The sequence below is a fragment of the Pteronotus mesoamericanus genome, unplaced genomic scaffold, assembly GCF_021234165.1.
Source record: "Pteronotus mesoamericanus isolate MK-2021 breed Mesoamerican mustached bat unplaced genomic scaffold, CSHL_Meso_final contig_78, whole genome shotgun sequence".
NCBI lineage: Eukaryota > Metazoa > Chordata > Mammalia > Chiroptera > Mormoopidae > Pteronotus > Pteronotus mesoamericanus.
In genome coordinates, this window is record NW_026555258.1 from 12,704,641 (window position 1) to 12,730,920 (window position 26,280).

General features: G+C 41.6%; 1 protein-coding gene across 1 annotated transcript in view; it reads left to right on the forward strand.

Moving 5' to 3' along the window:
* The window catches only part of BRINP1 (BMP/retinoic acid inducible neural specific 1), a 167,444-nt gene that overhangs the window by 42,173 nt on the left and 98,991 nt on the right, over positions 1–26,280 (forward strand). Inside the window, exon 2 of the mRNA XM_054584471.1 lies at positions 1,007–1,274. Within this exon, the coding sequence (XP_054440446.1) occupies positions 1,057–1,274 (218 nt within the window). The 5' untranslated portion in view covers positions 1,007–1,056. The remainder of the gene's footprint in view (positions 1–1,006; positions 1,275–26,280) is intronic.

Below are 26,280 nucleotides of genomic sequence, written 5' to 3' on the forward strand. Positions count from 1 at the left end.
CTTCCAAGGTGCCTTTCAGTATTGGACTCAGATGAGCTCTTCTAGAATAAGTGCGGTGGGGGGCACAGAAAGCACAGTTCTAGCTAGTAGGGAGAATCATGAGGAAATGATAAAAACAAAATTTATAAATTTTCAAAAGGCAAGGCATGGCCTTGTAGTCTCCCTTCTCCTCTGCACAAAGAGCCTCTTCCTAAACTCTTCCTTAGTCTTAACATTCCTCCAGCATGGCACCCCTGTATGCTGCTACCATCCTCCCCAAAAGAGATGGGTAAGACCCCACTTAGTTTCTTGGCCTTTAGTTTCCCTCTGAACATCAGGGAACCTTGAGGCTTAGAATCACCAACAGGTGAATTCTCTGGTCACGTTTCGTTGGGGTGAGGGGGACATTCCAAGAGCTCCAGCAACGCTTTGTTTGTAAGGTTTCTGACCCAGAAAGTCATGCTCCATCTTGAGACTTCGTGCATTCCTGTAATTATACGGAAGCAAAGTGCCCCTTCGTTAAGTACAGGTCTGTGTGAGAGGAGGACAGGAAGGAATTCTCACTTACTGAGTCCCTGTCAGGAGAGGCAGGTTGTTTGTGAAGATGGTAGGCGGGACAGACACTTGGGTCCTGTCTCCACATCCCTGAGACTCTTGTTTCTGCATTTATTCATTTCATATATTATTTCAATACATATGCCTTGAACACCTTCGATGTGCCAAGTGCCAAGACATAGGCACTTAAGCCCATGCTGTGTTCTACATATGAAGAAACTACATCCCTAAGAAGTTAAACAATTTACATGTTCATACAGCATGTGACCAGCAAAGCAGAAATATGAGCCCAGATCTCTGCAGATGCTTGCTCTTAACCAGACACTGTACTGAATTTTCTAAACCTTAAAGCACGCTACTGATTTAAGGTAGTATTAAAAAGATCTATTAATACCGTATTCTCCCTTTGTCTCTCTCTCTCTTTTTCTCTTTCTCCCTCTCTTTCCCTCCCTCCCTCCCTTTTTTTCCCCAGGACTCCACAGAATGGAGCAAGAATGAGAGGAAAAAGGCCGGCAGAAAAGCATGAACTGGAGGTTTGTTGAGCTCCTCTACTTCCTGTTTATATGGGGCCGTATCTCAGTGCAGCCCTCCCACCAGGAACCAGCTGGGACAGACCAACATGTCTCCAAGGAATTTGATTGGCTCATTTCAGACAGGGGGCCTTTCCACCACTCCAGGAGCTACCTATCCTTTGTGGAAAGACACCGTCAAGGATTTACAACCAGATATAAAATATACAGGTAAGACTTGGGCTAAGCTAGTCTTTGCTTTTCATTCATAGAGTGCATTTGGGGATCAGTCAGTGGCATAGGCCTTGCTGTAAGGGGGAGCCTGTGGCCTAGGCCAAGGCATCATGCCCCTTCAGCAGGCTCTTGGCCACTTTTTCTTTTTCTTTTTACTTTGCACAAGAGATTAAAAATGACAAGGAGAAGAACAAACAGCTAATATTAATTGAGTACTTACTGTATGCTGGGGATAGTACTTGTACTTTGAATATACCGTTTCATTTAAACCTATAAACAACCAGAGATAGGGTCTATCTTTTCATCACATTATAGATGAAGTGACTGAGCTTCAGCTAAGTGAAATAACTTGTGTAAAGCCACAATATAAATAGTAGGACTGGGACTCAAACCCTGGGCACAGTATTTTTAGTCAACCACATCAGGTGTTGGTAGTGTGGTTTTGCAAATGCTGTTAGTGTACCCAATACCCTACCCAAACATAGGCACACATTTGGAAATAAGTAAGGAAACTCAGTGAACAACAGTCTCTTGACATAATCTGAACTGGTTCTTGGGCTCTTGGAATCCTACTCATATAAAAAGGACTTAGCCCAAAGTTCTTTTTTCATTAAAGCCACCGTAGGGTCTCTTCATTTCACTTGATCAGCCTCTCTGGTATTCCTACAGTTTTCTGCACTTAAACCTCTTTAATTTTTTTAAGGTTTATTTTATTCTCATTTGAGAGAAGGGAACAGGGAAGGGGGGTGGTGGAGAGGAAGATTAACGTGCAAGAGAAACATCAATTGGTTGCCTCCCACACATGCCCCAACTGGGGTTCAAACTCACAAGCTAGGCATGTTCCCTGACTGGGAATCAAACTGGTGACCTTTCAGTTATGGGATGATGCTCCAAGCAAATTAGCCAACTTAGCTGTACCTCTTTAGACTTAAACTATTTAGAATTAGCATGCATTCTTTTATTTCTTTCTTATCTAACTGGAAACTCTTGGAGGACAGAATACAGACAAGGACTGTTCAGAAGATACACAGCCATGTAATATGAAAAAATAGAGACATTTATAGGAAAATACAAGATAGAATGAATATTGTACATAGGACAATGACCCCTCTCAGTCACCTTAAAAGTAAGCACCTTGGGACCTCACGCAGTTCTCCCAGTTACCATCAGCTGCCCCATCTTATTTTCATGAATATATTAAACAGTCTGAAATCTCTTCCCTTTCAACGGTGATTTTAGTTTGGGGAAAAGCCAGAAGTTGCAGGGTGCCAAATCTGGACTGTAGTGGGGCTGAGTCACCCGGGTGATTTGATGTTTTGCCAAAAAGCTCTGCACGAGACATGATGCCTGAGCAGGTGCATTGCCATGATGAAGCTGCCAATCACCAGTTGCCCATCGCTGTGACCTTCTGAATCATCCAAATAGTTTCCGGAGAAGAATGTTAAAACTTAATGCAAAATTTGATGCAGATTCGTTGCTCTACTTGCTCAGTCATTTTGAATGTGATGGCCACATGGCACACATGCTCACTCAATGGCGTCTACTACCCCCACTGATTAGTACAGTGAAGTTGTCATTGTTCACAGATGTGCATTCTGCTCACTCTCCTTGGCTGCCAAGTTACATCCATGTCGCACAAGCTGTTCTTTTATATTAGCAATGGATGGACTTTTTCTGGACAGTGTGTGTGTGTGTGTGTGTGTGTGTGTGTGTGTGTGTGTGTGTGTGTGTGTATATATATATATATAAAATTCATTGCCAGGTGCCCAAAGCCATTTTTATTCTGCCTTGTACCATACATGCATAATAAATGTTGTGGATGTAAATGAATTGGAGAATGCAAAAAACAAAACAAAACCTCTCTAGAGGTATAATTTTTGTCTTATGGTCAAGGAAGAAGGATAAACCCTAACACTTCTGTACCGGTTAGGATAGGACAGCCAGGAAGCATGGTGATGGGAAGAATCCTGGCCTCCAGCGGGGAAGGCATGGATTCAGATCTTATATCTTCTGTGTATTCGATATGAAAATAGGCATGTCTCCTTTGCCCATTTTGTAGTATTATGGGCTGAGACTGTCTTATTTATGAAACCTCTACCAGCTGCAAATGCCTTTGATTTCATACTGAATATTCAAATCCTAGTTTAAAAGTTGGCCCACTGGTGACTAAGGTCTTAAAATGGCTCCATTTATACAAGAGTTCACAGATGAACTTTCTGCGAGCCTCGAGGGAGCTGTAAACAATCAGAGTTACTGGGGAAAGGTGCTCTGGGCCTGATGAAAAGCAGAGACACAAAGAAAAACAAATATGGGTTATGCATGAAAAGAAAAAAAGCACAAGGATAAGAAATATGGTGCATTTCTTCTTTCAGAATTGAAGAGCAGAATTTCAAAAAAATACATTGATTCAAAAGTCTAAACTGTTCCTTAGGAGAACTATTTTTTAGTCACCCAAGAATGATAGTTATGTACTTAATTTCAAATTTGGTTCCTTACAATAGTTTCTGGCAGAATACAGCCATTGCTATCAGTGACTATGCATAAAATGAATATATGCTCATTGATTACTCAACAGAATGCTCCAATATCGGAAATCCCTGGTATGGGGAAATATGTTAGCTTGAAATGTTGTATTTAGGGGAAAAGATGAAGTAGTAAAGATCCAGATGTTTGTGGTTTGTCAGATATTAATAACCTCTTGGTTTTATCTGTGGCCTTCTCTTCCATTTGAGTCTCCTGAGGACACTTTAAAGTAGGGATAATTGGGGCTCATATTTCCATTTTAAAGATGGGGAGATGATTAACTTGAATAAAGTTGATACAGCTGAGAAAAGGTGGAGCCTGGACTGGAAACAAAACTTGGTAATAAGTCCACCCACATGAATAAATACACTAAAACTAAAGGCATCTGTTCATTGTTTACAAGTGTTTCTTAGCAACTGCTGCATGCCTGACCCTTTGCTAGACACTGGGAATAAGTTGGTCTGAATATAAGTAGTCGTGGTGAGAGCCATAATGGAGGTTCATAAGGGAACTATCATGCTTGTTAAATGATTAATATGTGTTTGCAATTGCTATTGAAATAACTTAGACTTAAATGGATATCCTCAGTAGAACTACACTACAGAATGTTCAACAGTAGCAACCTTTCACTGGGCACTTAAAGTGTGTCATGAAGGCAGGTTATTCAACTCTCACATCATCCTTTGTGAGATGAGCAGTGCCTTGGCATTTTACAGGTCGGAAAACTCGGACTTGGGGAAGTTGAATGCATTGCTCCAGCCCAGTGATTTTCAACCTTTTTCATCTCATGGCACACATAAACTAATTATTAAAATTCTGCGGCACACCAAAGAATACATGTTTTGCTAATCTTACAGTAAAAATAGGTATAATTTTGATTCATTCACACTGGACAGCTATTGTTGTATTGGCTGTTGTCATTTTTGTATTTGACAGTCTAAGGGAAAAGGGGTCAGTGCCCCTGACTAAACAGCCAGGTAGTGCATGTTTTAAAACTTCTGACAGCACGTCAGTGGGCCACGGAACACCGGTTGCAAATCGCTGCTCAGCCCATCCACCTGGTGCTGGGTGGAACTGGGGTCCAAACACAGATCTCCCTGACCCACAGCCTGTCTTTCAGCCACTGTGCTTCACGGCCCTCTAGCATGGTGTCTGAGTGGGGAGTGTTCCAGAGCTCTGCAAGGCCTCTTCTGAACATTTTTTTCTCAGAACCGAACATTTTGGGGGTAATTTTATACATGCTGAGAAGTGAATGGTTGCTGACAAGGTTGGGGGTCAGGGCATCTGGATACTAATTCCAGCTCTGCAGGCCCTGTTCTAGTGCCATTAAGCAAGCCCCCTCCTCTCCTGGATCCTACTTTCCTTACTCACCAAATGATAGGTTTGTTGTAGATCAGTGGTTTTTAACCAGTGCCCTTTGAAATCAGAGGATCAGTGAAGGAGTCCTAGAAGTCACTGTAGTGCAGAGAGGCAGGCAGAGGGGAGAAGGCAAACAGGCAGGATCCCCTGGAGAAGGTTTGCTGCTTCTGCTTTTGGGTGTAGGCTTTACGTACGCTTCCCTTTGGATTCCACTGCTAAAGCAAAGTTTGCCATCAGCCATGATGCTGATTTCTCAGCTCCTTTCTAGCTCTAAAATGAAGTATAAGATTTAACCAAGGTCACATGGTTAATTAAATGATGGAGTTCAACCCAGAAGTCAAGCCCCTGGTCATCTAGTTATTTCATTCTTCCTTTATTTAATCCTCAAATAATTATTAAGCACCATCTACAGGCCCAGTGCTGTTTGGGGGCAGGTGATACAATGATGAGTAAAACAAACATGGTCCCTGCTTTCATAGGAGAGACTGACATTAATTAAACACACACACACACAGAGTGCTACAAAGAAGGAAGAACAAGACAGGCCTAACTGGGACAACATTAAATACCTTAAGCATTGATGTAAAACCTATTACATGCAGAGATTTGATGATGCTTCTATGGTAGACGTGCAAATAGGTAGCAAAGAGAAATGTACGTCTCCAGACCAAGTCAGACCAAAGCAGCAGCCAACTCGGAGGGACTTATCAGGCTGGTTGTCAATTGACACTTTCTCCCCATTGCATGCTGCTTTATTGAAACACTAGAATGTATCCACCTGTGATTTTCTGTGTGCTACCATGGATATAGCACATTAGAAACTTGACAGTTACACCCGGAAAGACAGGCTTTCCTACTGGGTTGTGCCATGTCATCATGTGCTACAGAGCCAGCCTTACTGAAATGTCCTAGCCTCAAGCTTTGGCCAGTTTCCCCCACCCTGAATCCAGGCTAGACCCCTGAGTGATCTTCAAGCTTCAGAAAGAAAATGGAGGTCTCCTCTCCTCATTTCAGTGGGTTAAGCCCACATCCCTCCTCAAACATCTGCACGCAGAGGCTGGTTTCGGCTCATAGAGTCCTAGTGGGGAGACGGTGCCACTGGCAATGATGAGAATCTTTCAGATTAAATCCCAGCAGACGCCCTCTCTCGTGTTGCTTCACAAGCGGAGTGGTAATATGTGCGCAAGTACTGATTTGGGTGCAGGAGGCGCACGCTGTGTCACTTGCAGGCCTGGGCTGACACATGGGGGCTGGGGTGGAGGGGATGTGGCTCTGTGCTGGCTTCTGCCAGCATGCAGGGGCGGCATCATTGATCTTGGACTTAGGGAATCTGGTGATGGCCCAGGTCTCCTGCCTCCTTGATGCATGATTTCAGCTAAGTAATGGAACTTTTTCGAGCCTCTGTTTCCTCATCTGTGAAGTAGAAGTGTTACTTATATAGTTTCCAAGGGTCTTTCCATGTCTGAAATTCCATGATTCTGTGAAATATTGTCATTTAAATATAGAATGTGGGGTAGCAGAGAAGACTATGGACTTGGAGTCTGGAGACTCAAGTTTTGTTTATTTCAGAGCCGCTTTCTTGCTTTGTCATCTTGGACAAGTTCATTCATGCACCATTCACTCATTCATGGAGCCATTGCTTTAGAACTTAACATAAATCTCATGCCATAAGCTGTGCTATATATATTGGAGATAAAGAGATGAGCAAAAGGAAACAATAAAGCACACATACAACAAGCACACACACAACAAGTACACACCCCACAAATCCACAGTGGAGGGTAAAAGAAAAAAGGATTCAATAACAAATAGGTATAATTTTATGTATGTGGACGATACTTTATTTTCTCTGTTGGAAGGGATAACAATATCTGTCCTACCTACTAGGTCAAATAAGAAAAAATTTGTGTGTGAATGCCTTGTAAAATTAAATTTTTTTTATATCTGGAATTTTTTTTCATAAGGTTCTAAATCACTGTTCTAATAAAATCACTTATTTTTAACTTTCTGTCGAGTCCACACATATAATTTTCATTAAATACAGCCATTCCGAGACAGAAATACTCTTTTTGTCCATATTATGATTGAGAAAACTAAGATACCAAGAGTCTGAGCATATTGTTCAAGTCACACAGCTGGGAAGCGGCCAAGCGGGGACTCCGAAGCAGGCTTTAGAGGCTCCGCAACACGAGGCCCTAGCACTGTGTGTTCATCACTCTCTTTGGTTCTTAATTCCCTGATTTACTAGCAAATGCCGAGAGGCTTCCTTTGACCATGGGCAAGTCACAAACTCTCTGATACTCAGTTTTCTCATCTATAGAATGAAGATAATATTAAATGTGTGGTTGTGGTGAAAAATAACTTAGATATCATGCATATGGAGCTTGGAATTTTGCAAGAGCGGCATAAATACAAATTCTTTCCTCTACTTAAGAGAGCTGATTGCTCTGCTAAAAATTATTTCTTTCCTACTCATGTTAATTTAAAAGTCAGTTTGGTCCAAAGGTGTTTCCTGTGTTTTCATTGCTTTTTGTGTTTTATGTTTATTTTATTCTGACTTTGAGATCATTAGTAGTTGCTATAAATTTAGCAACTATTTAAGAGGGTGGATTTAATAGCGTTGTGGTACCCTTTGTAGGCTTTGGTTCCGGAGAGTCAGGGCAGGGGAAAGAGACCGGTAATGGCAGGGGCTATGGAATAGAGGTGGTCTCCCACCGAGTGGTCTTCCCTGTAGGTTGCAGAGCAAGTGGTTTGTGGGGTACCTTTCTCTGAGCTTTAAATAAGCACCTAAAACGTGAGTGCAAATCAAATTCTGGTAAACCAAGTCTGGTTGCCTAACTTTCTTGTATTTTATTCAGAGTGGTATGAATCTCAGTTTTAATCTGCTGCCTTGATGGTTCCTTCTTGTGTTTCACAAAAATATCTTAGTAGGTTTTGTGGTAAAGTTACTAAATGAGTGGGGCTGAGGCGGGGTGGGTGGTTCTATTGAGATTAATGAGATGTGGTCCTTACCTAGAAATCATTAAAGAATATATATTGGGCACCTAGGTATGCTAGATGCTGTACACTGGGGAGATGATGCACAAGTTAGGCAGGTCTCTGCCTTCAAGGAGCTTATAGACAGGAGGTGGTGAGAGAGAAGTCCGTGCTGTAGCACTCAGGATGCTTGCGGTTGAGCTTGAATGGAAACCGCCACCCTCTGGATTGCAGATGGAATCTAGATATCATATGGCACAAAAATTATATTTCTATTAGTGTGGCTGAAATTAGTCAAAAGTAGCATTTCTTAAAGCATATTACAGGGAATTCTAGTTTAATGTGCTATTAAAAGATGTTTTCTGGGAAAAAAAGATCGTAGAGTCAAATAAATAATAACCGCAATGATAATAAGTTAGTTGTTAACATTGAAAACCTATCAAATACTTAGCATGATATATAAATTATTCCAACTGATTGATCCTTGTGGTAATCCTGTGCATTACGTATTGTTATCATCCCCATTTACACAACTTGTCCAAGGAAAGAGCTAATTCATGGTCAGGTAGAACATGTCACAGGCAAGCAGATTTCAAGGTCAGAATGGCTAACCTTCTACGTTGCCTCCCAAGTGACATAAATGTTTGTTTAGAAAACAGATCATTATTGGAATGTTAATAATATTTGACTAGACCTCTCTGTCCATATAACCTCTTTTTCTCAGAGTGATCGGCATTCTGGGGAGCAGGTTTAAGGAGCCAAGGGCACTCCTTGGTGTTGGTAGCTCGAATGCTGCTCCTGTAGACTCCGGCCATGGCAGAGCACTCTTAAAGGGGCCCCTCTTCAGCTTGGGAGGCTGGGCAAGCCCTCTGGCCTGGGAAGCCATCCTACCTGTTGAGCTTTTGTTTTAAGCACTTTGGATGAAATCTACCTCCTGGTTTATAATTAAAGGGAATGGAATTGGCATTTTTAGTTTTCCTGTCACAAGTAATAGCCTTATCTTTTTTTCTCTCCCTTTTCATTTCCTAAATTTTTGCACCATTTTTTCTTTTTCCTAAGTTTGGCATTCAACCCTGTGGTATAGCAATAGGCACTTCAACAGAGGTCAGAGCCACAGCTAAGGAGTAAGGAAAGACCCTGATTCAATATGCAAAGTGGCTACACATTAGAATCAACTGCGAAGCTTTTGAAACATACCAGTGCCTGAGCCCTTCCTCATGTATTTGGATTTAATGGGTCTAGGATAAACATGGGAACTTCTGACCCAGGGCAATGATTGTCAGTCAGGCATATTTCTCTTCCTAAGGGGACATTTGGAATACCTGGGGACATTTTTGGTTGTGGCATCTAGTTCACAGAGGCCAGGGATCAGGGAAATTACAAACCATCCAACAATGCACAGCCGGCCTGTGCAGCAAATGGTCGTCTGGCTTGTGACATCCATGGTGGAGAGGATGCGAGACCTTTCTCTAGAGCAAGTATATTTGGACAGAAGAGGAAAGGGGTGGTGGGAAGGATATTAGAGTAAATGGTTTTTGATTTTGGTCTCCATGAGTTTGAGTTGGAATGGTTGAAATGTAGGCAGCAGCATGTGGCCCGGTTCCCAGGGAGTCTGGCGGCAGGACCAAAGCGGAAGGGGCCTTCCGTGTTTTTAGACAGGGCCTTGGTCAGGGTGGCTGTGGATGCACTGAGGAAGGCAAAGATTTTTGCTTCCTGCTGCAGAGAAGGAGCATTTGTGGGAAACTAGTATTCCACTCCAGAGAAAACAGCCTCCATTCCTCCGGGAGACCTGGGAGGTCTGGTGGGTTTCTTCTCGGACTAGTGTTCCAGAGACAGTAAGAAGTTTAGCCTTCATAGGTGGCTTCAGATACTCTTTGTCTATACATTAATAACTGACCAGCTTGGACCAAGAACGTTAGAGGATGCCAACTAGGCTCAAAATAAGATAATGGGATGATGTCCCGTAGTGTGAGCCAGCACCCTGGACCTTCCCCCTACTTTGTCCCTCATTTAATCCATATTTCTGACCAAGATCTCCCTGAATAGAGGAGATGGGAAGGGTTACCCAGCAAACATCTCCTGGGCCACTTGTGGTCAATTCAAAGATAACCTTCCATGTTGGTTATTTAAAATTGATCTTCCACTTCCGAGAATGATAGCTTTGTTGCTACCCAGTGGGTGCCTTTGTGGTACTGTACCTCTTTGCTCCCATGCTGTCATGGAACTGGCTTCTGTGAACAGCTGCAGGCGTCTCCGCAGAGCAGTTTTCCAGCTTCAGTCAGGAGCAAGTTCAGAACTTGCCTGCCTCCCTCATGTGGAACAATCGACTGTCACAGTGTCTTTAAAATGACACAAAATAGGCCATCATTATGACGGGAAATTAGGAAGAGAGTGGAAACAAGCCCTTGGGGGCTTTGGACACTTATGTTTCAAATCTTGGCGAAGGAAGGAGAGAGGGACTGGATGTGTGACCTGGAATACCTGTCACTGACTCATTCATTTGAAAAATGCTGGCTGAGCTCCAGACTCCTCCTGACCAGACTCCGCCCCGTGTCCTGGGTGATAGGAAGAGGAGGCCCTTGATCCCTGCCCTCAAGGGACTTGGGGCACCCTGAGGAAACTACCCTCCAATAACCACAATGCCTCCTGCTAACTTCCCAAATTGGGCACTGCCTGGAGGCCACATTTGGGTGGGGAAGGGAGTTCCCTCCAGCATTGTAATTGTGAAGGGTGGGGGGGGGAGGCAAACCTGGGAAGGCATCCTGGAGGAAGAGTGCTGAACTCAGTCTTCAAGGAGGATTCAGATTTCCTGAGAAGGCAGAAGGGAGAAAAGCAGCCCAGGCAGATGGAGTAGCACCTGCAAAGGCAAGGAGGCAGGACAGTTTGGGATGGCGTTGATTTGAACTAACCTTCAAACTTCCCATGTAGCTACTTAGAGCAGTGTTTCTGTTTGTTTTGTTTTTCCATTTCTTGATCCTAACTCGTGCTACAAAAAATACATTTTACACGGACACTCCGTATACCTAGATATATGTGAAATGAAATTTCAAGAAAAAAAAATCTTAATCGTACTACATGCGATGAATCTTGATGTTTTATATTCTGTTGCATTCTAACCTAATCTAGTCCTTCCTGATTCATTTATTTTAAGCAATGCAGGTGTGTACCAACTACATAGACTTCAGCTTCCACTGATGGGGTGGGCCTTACAGTTTGGAGAACACCGACTTTGAGCCTGTGTTGCAGTCACATTTTGGCTCGGAGGAAGGAAAACTCACACGGTGCTTGGTTGGCAGAGTTTGCCCTGGGTTCAAGTTAAGCAGATTAAGAGCCTGTGCCTTGTCTGATGCGGGCTGTGGGAAGTCAGTGAAGGGCTTGAAACACGACACCCACAGGGCCTGACAGACATCTAAAGAGACCACTCTGGCTGCCGCAAGAGGGAAAGCAAGGAGGCTGGAGGGGAGTGAGAGACAGGGGTTGGGAAGCTGTGGCAGTAATTTAAGGAAGAGGAAGGAGTGCTGGATCCCAGACAAAGGCGATAAAGATGGAGTTCATTAACTCCCAAGTACCACTCAGGACCACCAATAGCGCTGCTTGGATACCTCTCAGACGGCTCTCTTCCTGGGCTGCAGCCTCCAGGCTTACCTGCCCCAGTTCCATTCTGAGCACCCTGTGGCAGAAGGCATTATTCTGTTCCATAGCAGCTGGATACCTTTGTATCTCTCATGAAAGGAACCAGAATGCCCACGCTTCTGCCTCTAGGCAATTTCTTTCTCTCTCAAGGCCTTCTCTCTGGGTTTCTTTAGCAGTGGATTCCCAGACTGGCTTGGAGGAAGGCCCTGCATTCCACCCTTCATCTATATCTGACTTGTCCCTGCAAACCTTGATGGAAACTTATAGCTGTACATCAGTAGCTAAGCTTAGGGGAACCCTAAAACCGTCACTAGAGCTTACTAATGAAGAGCAGGTGTTCAGACTCAGGCAGAACTTGGTCTGAGATCTGACTCTGCCACTTCAGTTATGCGATCCTGAGCATGACTGTTAAACTTTTGAGCCTCAGTTTCTTCATCTGCAAAATGGGAAGACATTCCAAGATTGTTGTGAAGATCTAAGAAGGTAACGTATGATGGCATTCAGCATAGAGCAAGGGCTTGAGACTGATAACTTAAATCTCTGAAGCACCAACACCTGGAAATTCAGCAGCACACACCCTGCAAAGCTTGTAGGAGACCCCACCAACAGGCGAGAGCCTTGACCTATGTGCTCTGTGGCTTAGATGCCCTGTGAAGCTAGCATCACCCTTTTCCTAGACTAGGAGGACCCCTGTTAGGAGGACAAGGGAAAAAGAGGACCAGAGAGAGGATGATTTCTGATGCCCTGAGGCACATGTCGCAGGAATCCAGGGGCCTGTGCGCTGGCAAGGTGTCCTTACCCAGCAGCTTGCATTTGTTCACGTGAACTGCACACGTCCCATGATCTGCAAGCGTCTCATCTATTAATCAGCCCAGGTGATGGGAGCAGTCTGCGACATCTCATTTTCCAGATCCCGCTGCGTGGTGCGCGCCAGGTTGTCTTTGATGTCTAATGCTCAGGAGACACTGGCCCCTCGGGGACGGCTTTTCACCCAGGCACCTTCACAGCAATCAGCGGCATGTCAGGACAGGGCGTGCTTGTGGGGTGGGGGTACCTCTGCTTTTTTTCAAATTGCAGGTGTGTTGTTCAGAGCTGCCTTCCTCCCGAGCACTTGTGACAGACAGCCTCTCTGTGACCGTGACATGACACCGGTTTTATATCACATTGATGGGGCAGTGTGTTTGTGTGAGAAGGAAGGAGGTGAATACAAATGACTGGGACATCTCATCACTGCTAGATGGTTGGGGGTTGTATGGTTTTGGAAGACATTGGCCACCTGTGCATTAATTCAACAACTATGTGTTGAGTCCCTGCCATGGGCAGGGACCGCATTAGCCTCTGATGGCACTAAGGCGCTTCTGACCTGTGCCCTTAAGGAGTACTGTAGGGAGCTGGGGAGGGACAGGCAATAAGCAGTCAAGGTGCTACCTCGCATGAGGCGCTGGAGTCCTAGGGCAGCACAGGGGCACTGAAGTAGCTCTTGCGAGATTAAAGAAGGCTTTTAAGAAGAGGTTTTGTTTGTTTGGTTTTAAACTTGAGATCTGAACAGAAGGAATTAGGCCAAGGAAGGTAGAGGGATGTGTGTGTATGTGTGTGTGAATGTGCACTTGTGTGCACATTTGTGTGTTTTCAGGTTGTGTTCAGAAAGAGACAGACATGAGTGACGGACAGAGGAAATGTTCGCTGCTGGCCAGGGAAGTCAGGATGGGGTTAGGTCATGAGGGAGCCCTGTGTATGTTGTATTAAAGACTTTGAACTTTACCCTCAGGTGGTGGCTCCCACATTTTCTCATTTCAAAATACTCTTTTAATGTCTCAGTGATTTTGTTATGAATCCCTTAGGCCAGAGAAATACTAATAATTCTGTTTATTAAGTAGTTAGGTCCGAACAACTTAATGGAGTGTTTATGTCCCAATAAGCTTAGTGGCCATTTGAAAAATAATACATGCAAATCAAAAGAAAATTGTTTTATTTTATTTGTAAATAAGCACAGTTGTTACTTCTCAAATCTTGTAATTGGGTACTGCCACCCTCATTTCTTGTCCCTCATTAATTTTTCTGCAGTACTTGGTAATTGTACCAACTGCCTAGAATGCAGTTTCTCTCTCTCTCTCTCTCTCTCTCTCTCTCTCTCTCACACACACACACACACACACACACTCCATCATTGAAAGGCCTGTAGTGTGTTTTAACATTGAAACTGTGAAATACATCGTTAGTAGTTTCTACGATGCCCAGCAAATGTCGAGGATCCCTTGTTTCCCTTGAACATTTGCGATATCCCTCTGTGTCCCTGTTCAGGTGCTCTGGTGCCATGCAGTGTCCCAGCACACAATGTACAGTAGGAATCAGCTCCTGAGGACAGTAGGGAGCCCATTAGAGGCTTTTGCCCAGAGACAGAGCATGTTCAGGATGTCCTCTTAGAAAGGCCACGCCTGCTAAAAACTAGAGCAATGGATAATGGGGGAAAGTTGGGCAAGGGTGCGAAATGTGTGGTAGGAAAATAGAATATGATGGCGGGGGGGCCGTTTCTTAGGCTAAAGCAGCACCAATGGGGATTTGAGATATATTTTTAAAACTTTTATTTTGAAATAGTTATAGATTGGCAAGAAGTTCCAAGCATTAACTGTCGCCCTGACTGTTGGGGCTCAGTTGGTTGGGCATTGTTCCGCAAAGCAAAAGGGTGCCAGTTCAATACCCAGTCAGGGCCCCTGCCTGAGGTACAGGTTTGGTCCCTAGTCTGGACACACATGAAAAGCAACTGGTTGATGTTTCTCTCTCACATTGATGTTTCTCTCCCTCTCTTTCTCCCTCCTTCTGCCCTCTCTGATAAATAAATAAAATCTTTCTTAAAAAGTTCCAAGCATACTAAAGAAAGGTCCTATAATAATACCCTTCACCCAGCTTACCTCAAGGGTTACATCTTACATACATGTAGTAGAGCATCAAAACTAGAAGACTGACATCATTACAATGTGTGTGCCTAGTTCTGTGCCATTTTACCACGTATGTAGATTCATGTGATCACCACCACAACGAAGACACAGGACCGTTTCATTCCCACAGAGGTCTCCTTTGTGCTGTCCCTCTATCACACCTCTCCCTTCACCTCAACCATCCCTAATCCTGACAGCTGCTGATTTGTTCCCCATGTCTGTCATTTCATCATTTCAAGATTGCCACGTAAATGAAATTACAGCTAGAGATATCTAAGGAGACATGAGACTCAGTATTTGAGCATCAAGGTTGAAAGGGAGGGAAGACTCAAGAAGTGAGGGGCGTGGCAAGATTATACCTTCAGTGATGAATCACTAGATCTAGGTTAAATAGGAAAAAGAGGGGGATATTTTTTAACTTGGTCAGCTAGGTGGGTGGAGGCACTTTTCATCAAGCTAGGGAGCCCTGGAAGACAAAAAGACTTCTGGGGATTTTGTGTGTTTGAAGATGAGTCAGCTTTGCAAAATAAGGAGTTTAAATTACCTATAACATCCAGATGAAGACTTGGTAGGCACTTGTTTTATAAATGATTCTGACCCTCAAAAGAGAGAGCTTGGATAAAAAATTACGGTATGCGGAGTCATCAGGTTAGCGATGGTAACTGTCCATCTCCCTTGGGGAGGCCCTGGCCCACGGAGGAGCCTGCTTAGCATGCGCAGGGAAAAGCACCGAGGAGGCGAGGAATGGCCAGTGGTGAAGGAGGAAAATCAGGGACTTGGTGCTGCGGACCCTAAACTAAAGGAATGTTTAAGGAGGAAGGTGTAGGTAATCTGAGCCATGGTTCTGATATATTACATAAGATTAGAACTGAAAATAGTCTTTTATACTTAAATCTTGACCTTGGCAAGAGCTGTTTAAATGGAATGTCAGGGAAAGAAGTCAGATTGCACTGGGTTGAAGAGTACGTGCGAAGCAAGAGAGCAGACTTTTTTTTTTTTTTTTTTAAAGAAGCATAGCTATGAAAGGGAGCAGAGACTTGAAATAAAGAGGGTTTTGTTGTTGTTTTTCTTTAGTTTCTGAGGAGGAAGAGACCATTAAGAGAGGGAGAGGCTGATGCTGAGGGGCAGAGAAGGGTTACTACTGAAGAAGCACTTTCTCAAGAAGCAGGGAGGGAAAGCGTAAGAGCACATAGATGGAGGTGAAAGGAGGCGCACCTTCCTACTGCGATAGGAAGAAAGACGAGAAAGAGAGGGGTGGGTGCAGATAAACCTACTGATTTTACTCATGGGATTGGAAGGGACTTCTGATGCTTCTGTTCTCTTCGTGAGGTGAGATGAGGAACCAGTCACTGAGGAGTACTGGGAGTATTGGGAGTACAAATAATACTGGTAGTGTGTGGAGAAACTTCAAAATTGTTCATCTGCAGAATCATAGAGGGGTCTGATAAAGGAAACGTAAGCAGTCACCAGGAAGCAGTTAGGTGACCACCAATTTATAACAGCTATTACTTGGGTTCCTGGGATATTATTCTCCAAAAGAACTGAAAATTTGAGAAGGAGTAAAGGTGGTGGGTATGGGTTCAAACATGGTAGGGGTTGCCAGTGAGATGGAAGGACAATTGGGGAAAAGAGTTAAAAGTATTGGCCAAATGTAAACATGGAGGTAGATCATTGGATTGAAGTCCATACAAAGGAAGTGAAGACAGTAGACAGTGGATATAGGGAAAGAAAATTGTGAAGGGCGTAGAGGTCTTGAAGAGGTTGGGAGAAGGTATTGTGATAGACAAGTGAAAGATCTGGAATGTTTTCAGGCAGTATGTCAGCGTTAGAGGGGCCTTGGAGATGATGCATTCTAGGGGTAACCATGGGAGGAAGGAGGAGGCTGGAAGAGGGTGAGGGTGAAGATCATGGAGATGGAGTTGTCAGGGGCTGAGGGGCTGAGGGGCTGAAGGTATTGGCCGTTAGGCACTTGGGGATGTTAGGCACACAGTCTGAAAATTTAGTGCTGAAGCATTCAATTAACACAAGAGAATACCTTGAAAATTGGTTATGGAGTACAAGGAAGAAATGAAGGAAGAGGATGGAGTGGAGATGTACTCCATCTGCAACAGAAGACTTGCACTAACATTTCTTTTTCTTCTCTGCATTAGTTCTTTGAATAATGATCTATCTACTCTGAGCCTCAATTTCCTTCTCCATAAATAGAAACTTATCGTCTTACCTCCCTGTAGTGATGCGCAGAAGGGAACGTTGGAAGTAAATGTGCGTAGTAAACCCTGCACCTTCATGTAAATATGGGCCCTCTTGTTCCTGCTGACAGGCACCCAGCACCCAGATCTGACTTTGGATTCCTTCCACTGTTCAGAGGGAAGATAGTGCTTCAGTACCTAATAATTGCCCTTGAATGGCCTGATTTCAGAATATCATTTTAGGATAACAAAATGAACAGCAGTCATGATATTGAAGATGACAATTAGATGTCCTATCTTTTAGATGTCTAGAATAAATGTGCGAGGACAGTTGACCCAGACAAATTGACCAATAAAAGGGTAACTTGTGCTTCAACATAATGATTTTAATATTCTTTTGACTTACAAAAAAGCACTGGGGCACCCAGGCCTGGTATGCTTGTCAGCAAAAGGAAAATGTAGGTTGTATTGCACTTCCGGTAGACAACAGAGTTCTCACTCTAACAGCTTCAACTCAACCTGCTTTTAAATAATGATAACTATTATTATTATTATAATTGTTATTATAACAATTATAATAATAATTATTATTAAGAAGGGCAAGGAAAGGGGCTACCAGAGAGCAGGGGTTCCAAAGACAGTGTTCAGGAAGGAGAACCATGTAACTCACTCTCTCTTGATGTTGCAAGTTGAGCTGAAATGAATAGGATAATGGGAGGAATTCCAAAACATAATCCAGTTGGAATTCATTCCAGAACCAAGAACAACATTGAAAAATAAAGCATACACTGAATGGAACTCATAAATTAGTTTTATATGATACTGAATAGCCAAATAACCTAATAGCCTAATTAAGTCATTTGATCCTCACAACATTCCTGTATGACAGATACTACCTTTACCTGATTTTACAGATTAGGAAATACAAGCTTACCAAAGTGTTTTGCTCAAGGTCATACAGCCAGGGGAGTCGGGGGTGGGAGTGGGTCACCTAACTGTCGTTTGCAGCCAGGCAAAGTGCTTGTACCCACTGGTTCTACAGAGTGCTGGGGAGGTGAGGGGCAATTGGGAGCCTGGGCCGTACTCCATCCTCAACGCTGTGTTATCCTCCTTTTTTTGTGTTCCCCTCCTTTTTTTGTTCCTCTTTCCACTCTTTTTCTTCCTGCTCTTCTTCCTATTCAGATATACCTTCACTATGTAATGCTCTAACATTCACAAGGCACTTTCCATATGAGGTAGATAATGTTGCCCCATTTTAAAGATGAAGTAGCCAGAGATTTGAGCAGCTGGATGATTTGTCCAGGGTGGTATGTCTGGTAAGTGAAGGAACAGTGACTTGCATCCAAGCCTTCTGACACATCTTTCAATACTTAACTGTCCCACAGCTTTTTTTTTTTTAATTGATGAGCCTTCTAATCACTGCCACTCAGTAGTTTAGATATATCATTCATGCTGATTGGAATGCTTTTTAAGGGAGAATGGAGGTGACTTTTGCAAACATGTAGTGCTTCACCTTGTACATGTACAAGGATTCAGAGGTGATGTTCAAAAGCAGGAGGAATGAGGCATGTGCAGCAGTTCTTACCTGGTGTGGGTCTGTGGGTCCCCTGGCTTCACAAAACTAGCTCACAGTGAGCATCATCCCCTGACTCTGGGAACAAAGTGTTTTCTTAAGATCGTTTTTCTTAAAATTAGCAGATTGACGTGAAATCATTAAAAAAACCAACTCACCACAATTTCGAATAGAGAGCCTTTAGTCTCTTGCTGATGGGGAACAGTAGACAGGAGATGCGTAGCTGTACTTATTATGCTGTTCTATTTCAGTCTTTGCTATAATACTCTTCCTTTTGTGGATCTTATTCCTTTGCTGAGTACCACCCACCTACTTCTGGGAGACAAGGCCAGGTGAAAGACACCTTCAGATGTCTCAACTTCCTCATCCACTTGTCAGTGGGTGCTGGATTTTCAGTAGTACCTCGGAAGCCTTTCTCTCAAAAAGAACCAGAGAAAGTAGCTCCTGACACTGGGCCAGTATTTATTATGTGCAGGAAGCTTGTGAACTTGTATATCCAGAGCCTGCACTAGAATTGTAGAGTTCCTCATCGGCCTGCTCCAAGAGGGAATCGGTAGTGTTTGCTGGAAGGCAGTCTTCTGGCTGAGAAGTTTTTAATGGTCAGAGTTGCCAGGAGATGGGAAGGAGCACCTTGATAGAACTGAGGGGGCAGTCACTCCCCTGCCATCAAAGTGATTCTAATTATCATATCTAATCAAAAAGAATTAAAGTACAGAGTGAGGGCAGCGGGGGGTTGGTTTCAGTGAGTGTCGATGCCCTTGACAGTCCAAAGGGGATACTTCTCTGTCACTTGTCTGGCTGGAGAGAGCACCATATTCTAATTTTCTCCTGCAGTCTCTTGTATGAGTGGAGTTCCTGAGAGCCCAAAGAACAATCTACGGGACACACCTACTGTGTTATTAAATTTTTCTCTAAGTCTTTTCTGGGGGCCTCTCCTATTAGATATCAACCAAACGCTGCTCTTGCTTGTGCTCTTCCTGGGTAACCATGCTCACTCCCAGGTCTTCCTTTATAACCTACATTCCAACAACTCCCGAGTGTCTATTTTCAGCTTTCATCTCTCCTCCAAACTCCAAATTCCCTTTACCCAATTTCCAAATGGATATTTCCACTGTACTTTTCCATGAAATCTCAGAATCCTCATTTCCCCCCTTCTCTGGTAATCTAATTCTCTTTCTGCGTCCTCTCTCTCAAATAATGGCACTTCATCAGACAGGGGTCCAAGCCAAAGGTTGGACAGTATTCTCGAGGTATTCCCCTTCCTTACAACTACTACTACGAATAATAATAGTAATAATAATTTTGTAATAACTGCTAATACTTGAGTGCTTACCATGTTTCAGACTCTGTTAAGACTGTTGCCCTATGTCATACATCGAGGAAATGAGTAGATTGCCCAAGATTATGCAGTTAGTTGGTGAAGGGGTCAGGGTTTAAGACTCCAGAATTTGTGTTCTTAATTTCCCCTTTTTTATATCTAATTAATCACTGTTCCCTCTCTTAACTGGTATATGTCCTCCAGTTCATGCACTTCTCCCCATTGCAGCTTTCTCTTTTCTATCTTACTTTTCTATTACCTATTTCCTAAGTCAGTGGTCTTTTATGATTATGCATCTTTATCATAAAAAAAATCCCATACTACCATATATTGATGTTTATTTATATGCATATATTATAGACATGTAAGATATTTATGTCCATTTACATGTTATAAACATGTACTGATATGTAATGTTCATTATATAAGCAAAAACATAGACATTTAAAAAGATAAAGGAATAAATAAGAACAGTAAAGTTTTTTAAAAAATTAGTTTATTGCTTATCAGTGTATTATTAGCAATTATGGATAGATGTAAACTCTAATGTCAAGTAGTCTTTTAGACTATTTTAGATTTTGAGGGGAACATTGGCAGATATAATTGCTTTTGTCATGATTTTTTAGTTTATACTATGACTGCTGAAGTGCTTACCCCTGGGGATAGGAGAAATACCAGCTCTACCATTTTCTTTTGCTTCTCTTATTGGTCTTATCTTCATTTGGTAGTTTCTTTTCAGGAAACTTTCAAAGTTATATGTCTATATTAGGAGAGCTGACTTAGTTAAAACTGAATAAAGAATTCACAGATCCCCCTTGACTATGAACATGCTAAATATCAGTTGTTTCCAATGAACTGAAAATGGAAGAGCCAAAGCACTACTGCCCACCCTTTTGGTCAGAAGTATAAGGACTGCCTCCGACATCTCTCTGTTCCTCTGTTAGTTAGTTACATACAGACCTGCGGTACTTGGGCTGAGTCATTTCAAATTAAATTTTGTGTATGGTATAAGGTAAGGGTCAATGTTTATGTCATTTCCCAGTATGAATATCCATTTTTATCAATTCTGTTGGTGGAAAAGACATTCCTTTTCCCATTAATTGCATCACATGTTTCTTGAAAATCAGTTGACCATTTATGTGTGAACACTATTATATTCCTTACATTAATACTATACTTTCTTGATTACTGGTTGGAAGTTAGATTGGGATTTTGTTGCATCTATAAATTTGGAGAGACCTGTCGTTTTTAACAATAAGTCTTCTGGCCCATGAGCATGGTTTATTGCTTCATTGATTTAGATATTTAATTTATTCAGTAATACTCTATAGCTATCAGTGTGTAAGTTTTTTACATACTTTATTAAGCATATTCATATTTTTGAATGGTATTATACATGAAATTCTAATTTTTATTTTTAATACTTTCATTTCTAGTATATAGAAATATAATTGAATTTTATATATTGTATTCTCCAGCTTTAGCATTTTTATAAGTATTTCTGGTAGCTTTTTTTGTAGACTCCTTATGATTTTCTACACCATCCATGAAGACTTTTACTTCTTCATTTCCAATCTGTATGCCTTTTATTTCTTTGTCTTGTCTTGTTGCACTGGCAAGAAGCTCTGGTAAATGTTGAATAGAAGTGTTGAAAGTTACTGATTTTGAAGGGAAAGCATTTAGTCTTTCACTACTGAATATGATGCTAGCTGTAGGTGTTTTTGTTGATGACTTTGTTTCTATGCTGCTTGAACTTTATCTGCTTCATGTAAGTTAATGTTTTTAACTAAGTATGGGAAAGTTTCATCTATTATTTTATTAAATATCTTTCTTCCCTATTCTCTCTCTTTTCTTTTGGTTACTTAGATTGCATGTGTCTTGGATTATTTGTTTTCAGACATGTCTCTGATGTGCAGTTCACTTTCTTAGATCTTTTTTCTCTCATTTATTGATTATATAATTTTTTAATGATTTATCTTCAGGTTCACTTTTTTATACCTTCCCAATTATGCTGTTAAGTCTATGTTATGAACTTTTACATGTTATTGGAATGCTTTTAATCTCTAGAATTCCTATTTTTATATATAGTTTTTAGGTATCTGTTGTGTTTCCCTGTTTATTCATTTTATTTTAATCTTTTAAATATGTATATATATATATTTATAAATATATGTCATATTTATAATTGCTGCTTTAAAGTCTTTATCTGGTAAATCCAATATCAGGGTTTATTTGGAATTAGTGTCTGTTATCTGATTCCCCCTTTTTTATGGATTACATTTTCTTGGCTAGTATAGTAATTTTTGGTTGAAAACTAGACATTGTAAATAACATGATGCAGTACCTTTGGATTATGTTGTATTTTTCTGAATACTTCTTTTTGTTCTTATTGATATTGTTCTTGTATGCTGTTAACGTGCCTGAACTTATTGCTGTTAAATCTGTCTCAGCTATGCTGTGCAGGCACTAATACTACTACTTTGCTTTTATGACTCCCTGCTGCTGCTTTATCAGCTTGGCCCCCTGCAAGTCTTCTCTGTACCTATGCAATTTTTGTGGTCAGCCAAATATTAGAGAGAGATTATAATTCAATTTGGAGGAGCTCTCTTTCTCTTTGGTTTTCTTGTTTCTAAGGAGTCTCTCTCTCTCCATTTAATTTTCAGTTGTTTTGCCTACCTTTGGTTTTGTCTACTGAAACTTTTAAGCCCATAAGGATTCAAACTGTCACTTAAAGTGTGTGCATTTAGGGTTTGCACTTAGTTTTTTAAAAGAAGCAAATGTGTAGATCTTTCCCTGTGCAAAGATCTATCTATCTGATAGATCTTTCCCTGTGGAATAAAATAAAAAGAAATGAAAGCATCAAAGAGGGGGTGTCATTTAAACTATCTGATAGATCTTTCCCTGTGCAAAGATTTCTATCACTGATGGGTAGATTCTTTTCTGCTCTCTGGCATCTCTTGCACGAGGTCCCCTGAGGTCTCTTCTCCACATATGTCCTTTGGCCATCAATAAATGATACTGGCAGAGTTTTTAACTCAGATATTGGTTCTCACATATTTGCAGTTGTTGCTGCCATGACTCTCCCTTACAATTTTCTCCTGCTCTTCTATTACTGACCTCTGTTCTCTGCTGTTCCCTGTTGCAGTTTTCCAACATTGTTTCCTTGGGCCTGGGGAGCACCTTTAGCCAGAAAGCCATAGACTTGCAATTCTTACTTTTTCCAGTTTTCAGTTTTTCAAGAATAGACTTTCCTATGGCTTCTGTCTGCTTTGGGGCACTTTCCATTATCTTTAAATAGTTCTTGTTGTATTTATTTTAAAGCTTATCTATTTTTTAAAATTGTTATTTGTAGATTTTTGCTTGGTGACTTTCCACTGATGCCTGTACCAGAAGGTTCTGATTTACTTGTGTAAGGGTCACGGTGGGTAAATCTGTCAGTAGGGGATACTATTGAATGTAAAGCTTGGACCAATAATGAGGCTAACAGAATTCCCCAGAGAGGAGATAGTAATGGCTTGGACTAGGTATTTTAATGGAGTTTGTGAGAAATTATCTAATTCAGAATGTTTAAGATGAAAGAATTGCACCAAGCCATGTGATCAGTCACAAATGAAAATGCCATCATCTTCGACTTATATTAATAGGTTACTGGCTAATGCAGAGGTTCTTCCAGGTTTCTGAGCTGATGAGAACTTAGAATGAGTAACTGTCAGGGCACTTAGCACTCTACAGACATTATTTGTAGATGTGGTAGTTGAGGCTCTGTATGAGATTATATCCTTAAGGAGTTTTCACAGCCAGATTAATGGAGATCTTAAACGTGTCTCTCCTTGCTTTTCACATATCAGCTGGGACATGAAACCTTACTGTTTCTAATTTCTCCTTTCTGCCCTCTTATTTCCATTCCCTAGCCCTAAGATACTCCACCAGCTTCTCTCAGTCCCATAGATACAATAGTGTCCTAATTAGATCTCCCCCTTGCACAGGAGAGCTAGACTTCACTGATTTCCTAAAATGAAGGTCAAACTATACTTTCTCTCTCTTCTATGATCTTCAGTACTTACAGATATAAAATCCAAATACTCTAGCTTGATCTTCTGGTAATTTCCTTACTATTGTATCTCTTTACAAAGGCGAGGTCATACCTCATCACTTGTTGCTCCTTGGATTTCACCCTCACTGCTCCGCCTCTGAGCCTTTTGTCGTCCTTTTCTTTTGCTCTTTTTTCCTTCCTCTCCATCCTCTGCTTTTGGAAACTGTATTCAGACTTCAAGAATTAGTTTAAATGACACCCCCTCTTTGATGCTTTCATTTCTTTTTATTTTATTCCAATATTTTAATAAGCACCTATTATGTGCCAGACACTATGCTCCATCCTCAGGCCATGAGGTTGAGTAAGAAGCCATTTTGCACCATGTACCAAAGATACCACAACAAATGACTTGATCCTCCTTATGATCTAACACTTTCTTCCTCCAAATCCTGTTACTCCCAGCTTTTGTTTTATAACACATAGTAGGTGCTCATTGGCCATTGCTTAATTAAATAACAGCTGAAAAAAACTATTTTGCTTTCTGTATTGTATTTTTGCTATTCTTTCCCACCTCTTTCATCACCACAAGGAGTTTATTGGTCGATGAGGTCAAGGTTCATGTTCTGGTTACCCATTTTTTTTCTCCAAAGCATTTAGCATGATATTTGCATGCATTAGCTTACCAGTATATATCTGAGTTATGCAAAAGTTATCAAAAAAAAATACTAAGTGGTGACTGTTGCCTCATATTATCTGCCTTCCGGAGTCACATACCGACAACATCATTCCCAGTGAGTTATGAATAGAAAACTACTTTGAGGTTGAAGTCGTTTGTTTTCCTTAAATGAATCCCTTCAGCTGAGATGAGAGAAAAGAAGAATAATGGGAAGAAGCCCTGGCATACAAATAGACCAGACATTTAACAACCACCCACCCATCTGTTCTGGTTCTGCAATGTAATATGTAGACCTTGACCCAAAGATAGGGCATGTTACTCTTGGCCTGTAGTGAGCTTTTAAAAGGAATGATGAAACTTCAGATATTTTTTGTTGTTGTTGTTTTTATTGATAAGTCTGGTAAGTCTTTGCCATCACTCATGCACATTAACAATGGGCAGGACTGCGGTACAGCTGTTCCCTTTGGATGTTGATAAGTGCTCAGACTTTACCACTGAGAGAGTGTAGTAGGTACATGTACACTTGAGCATTACGTCCATAGCCCTGGAAGCCTTTGAGATTTTGATTTCCGAGGTTATTTATATAGCTTTATACATATCTATTTCTCTGATCTTCAGGGAACAAGTCCAGTGTTGCAGGCTCAGTGTTCTGATATATGTCACCAATCGAATTGTCGTAACTACTCTACCATAGAGATGTGACTATAACATTTCTATTGATGAAGTGTTTACGGTTCAGAGAAGTTAATGAACTTGTCCCAAGTAACACAGAAAGTAGTAAGGAGAGCTAGCACTCAAACCTAGAGCTGTCTACTCCCAGAAGAGTATGTGGAATAAAAGTTAAAAATGTGAACCATCTCTGCACAGGGATAATGAGGAAATTTCATCTTGCAATGATATATTAAGGATATATAAGGATATATCAAGAACTGTTCCTTGCAACCAGGTCCTTCATATGAAGGAGCATTCTCAAAAGGGAGAGCTTAAAGTCCCATGGGTGAATTATTGAAAACTAAAGTGTTCTGTAACCTGTAAACTGAGAATTTGGAATAACCCAAGATTGGATCTCCAGAGAGGAGAGATAAATCAGATGAGATTTGTTAGGTGGGTTTTTTCCCCTCTCCTGTCTCAAATTTCTCTCTGCCTCTGATATCCTTAAGGCGAAATCAACCAGACAATTGGCTTTTTGGAGGGAAAAATGCAGCCAACTACATTAGTGCAATTCAAGTGTTTGAAGACTCCTTGGCCCTGGGAAAGGGTTTAAAATCTGTCTAGTACTTCTCATTTTCCATTGAATAAACTGAGAAAAGAGTGGTTAGGTGACTTGATCAAAATTCTGTATGTATGAGTGACAGACACAGTCTAGAGTGGCCTTCCCAGTGAGCTCCCTGTCCTCTTGTGTGGCCTCTTATTGCAGGTTTGACTGTCTCTCATCTTTCAAAATACCAAAAAGCCCTCTTTTGACATTCAAAATCAGACTTTGTATTGTTAATAATCTGTCTTCCCAGCTACATCAAAATTTCATATATGCAAAGCCCGTACACTTTTTTCTTTTCTAAAAAGATTTTATTTATTTTTAGAGAAAAGGAAAGTAAGGGAGAAAGAGAGAAACATTGATGTGGGAAAGAAACATGTATCAGTTGTCTCTTGCATGCCCCCAGTCGGGGACCTCGCCCATAAGCCAGGCAAGTGCCCTGACTGGGGATCTTAACAAGTGACCTTTTAGTTTGCGGGACAATGACCAACCCACTGAGCCACACCAGTCAGGGTCACCTTATTATTTATGT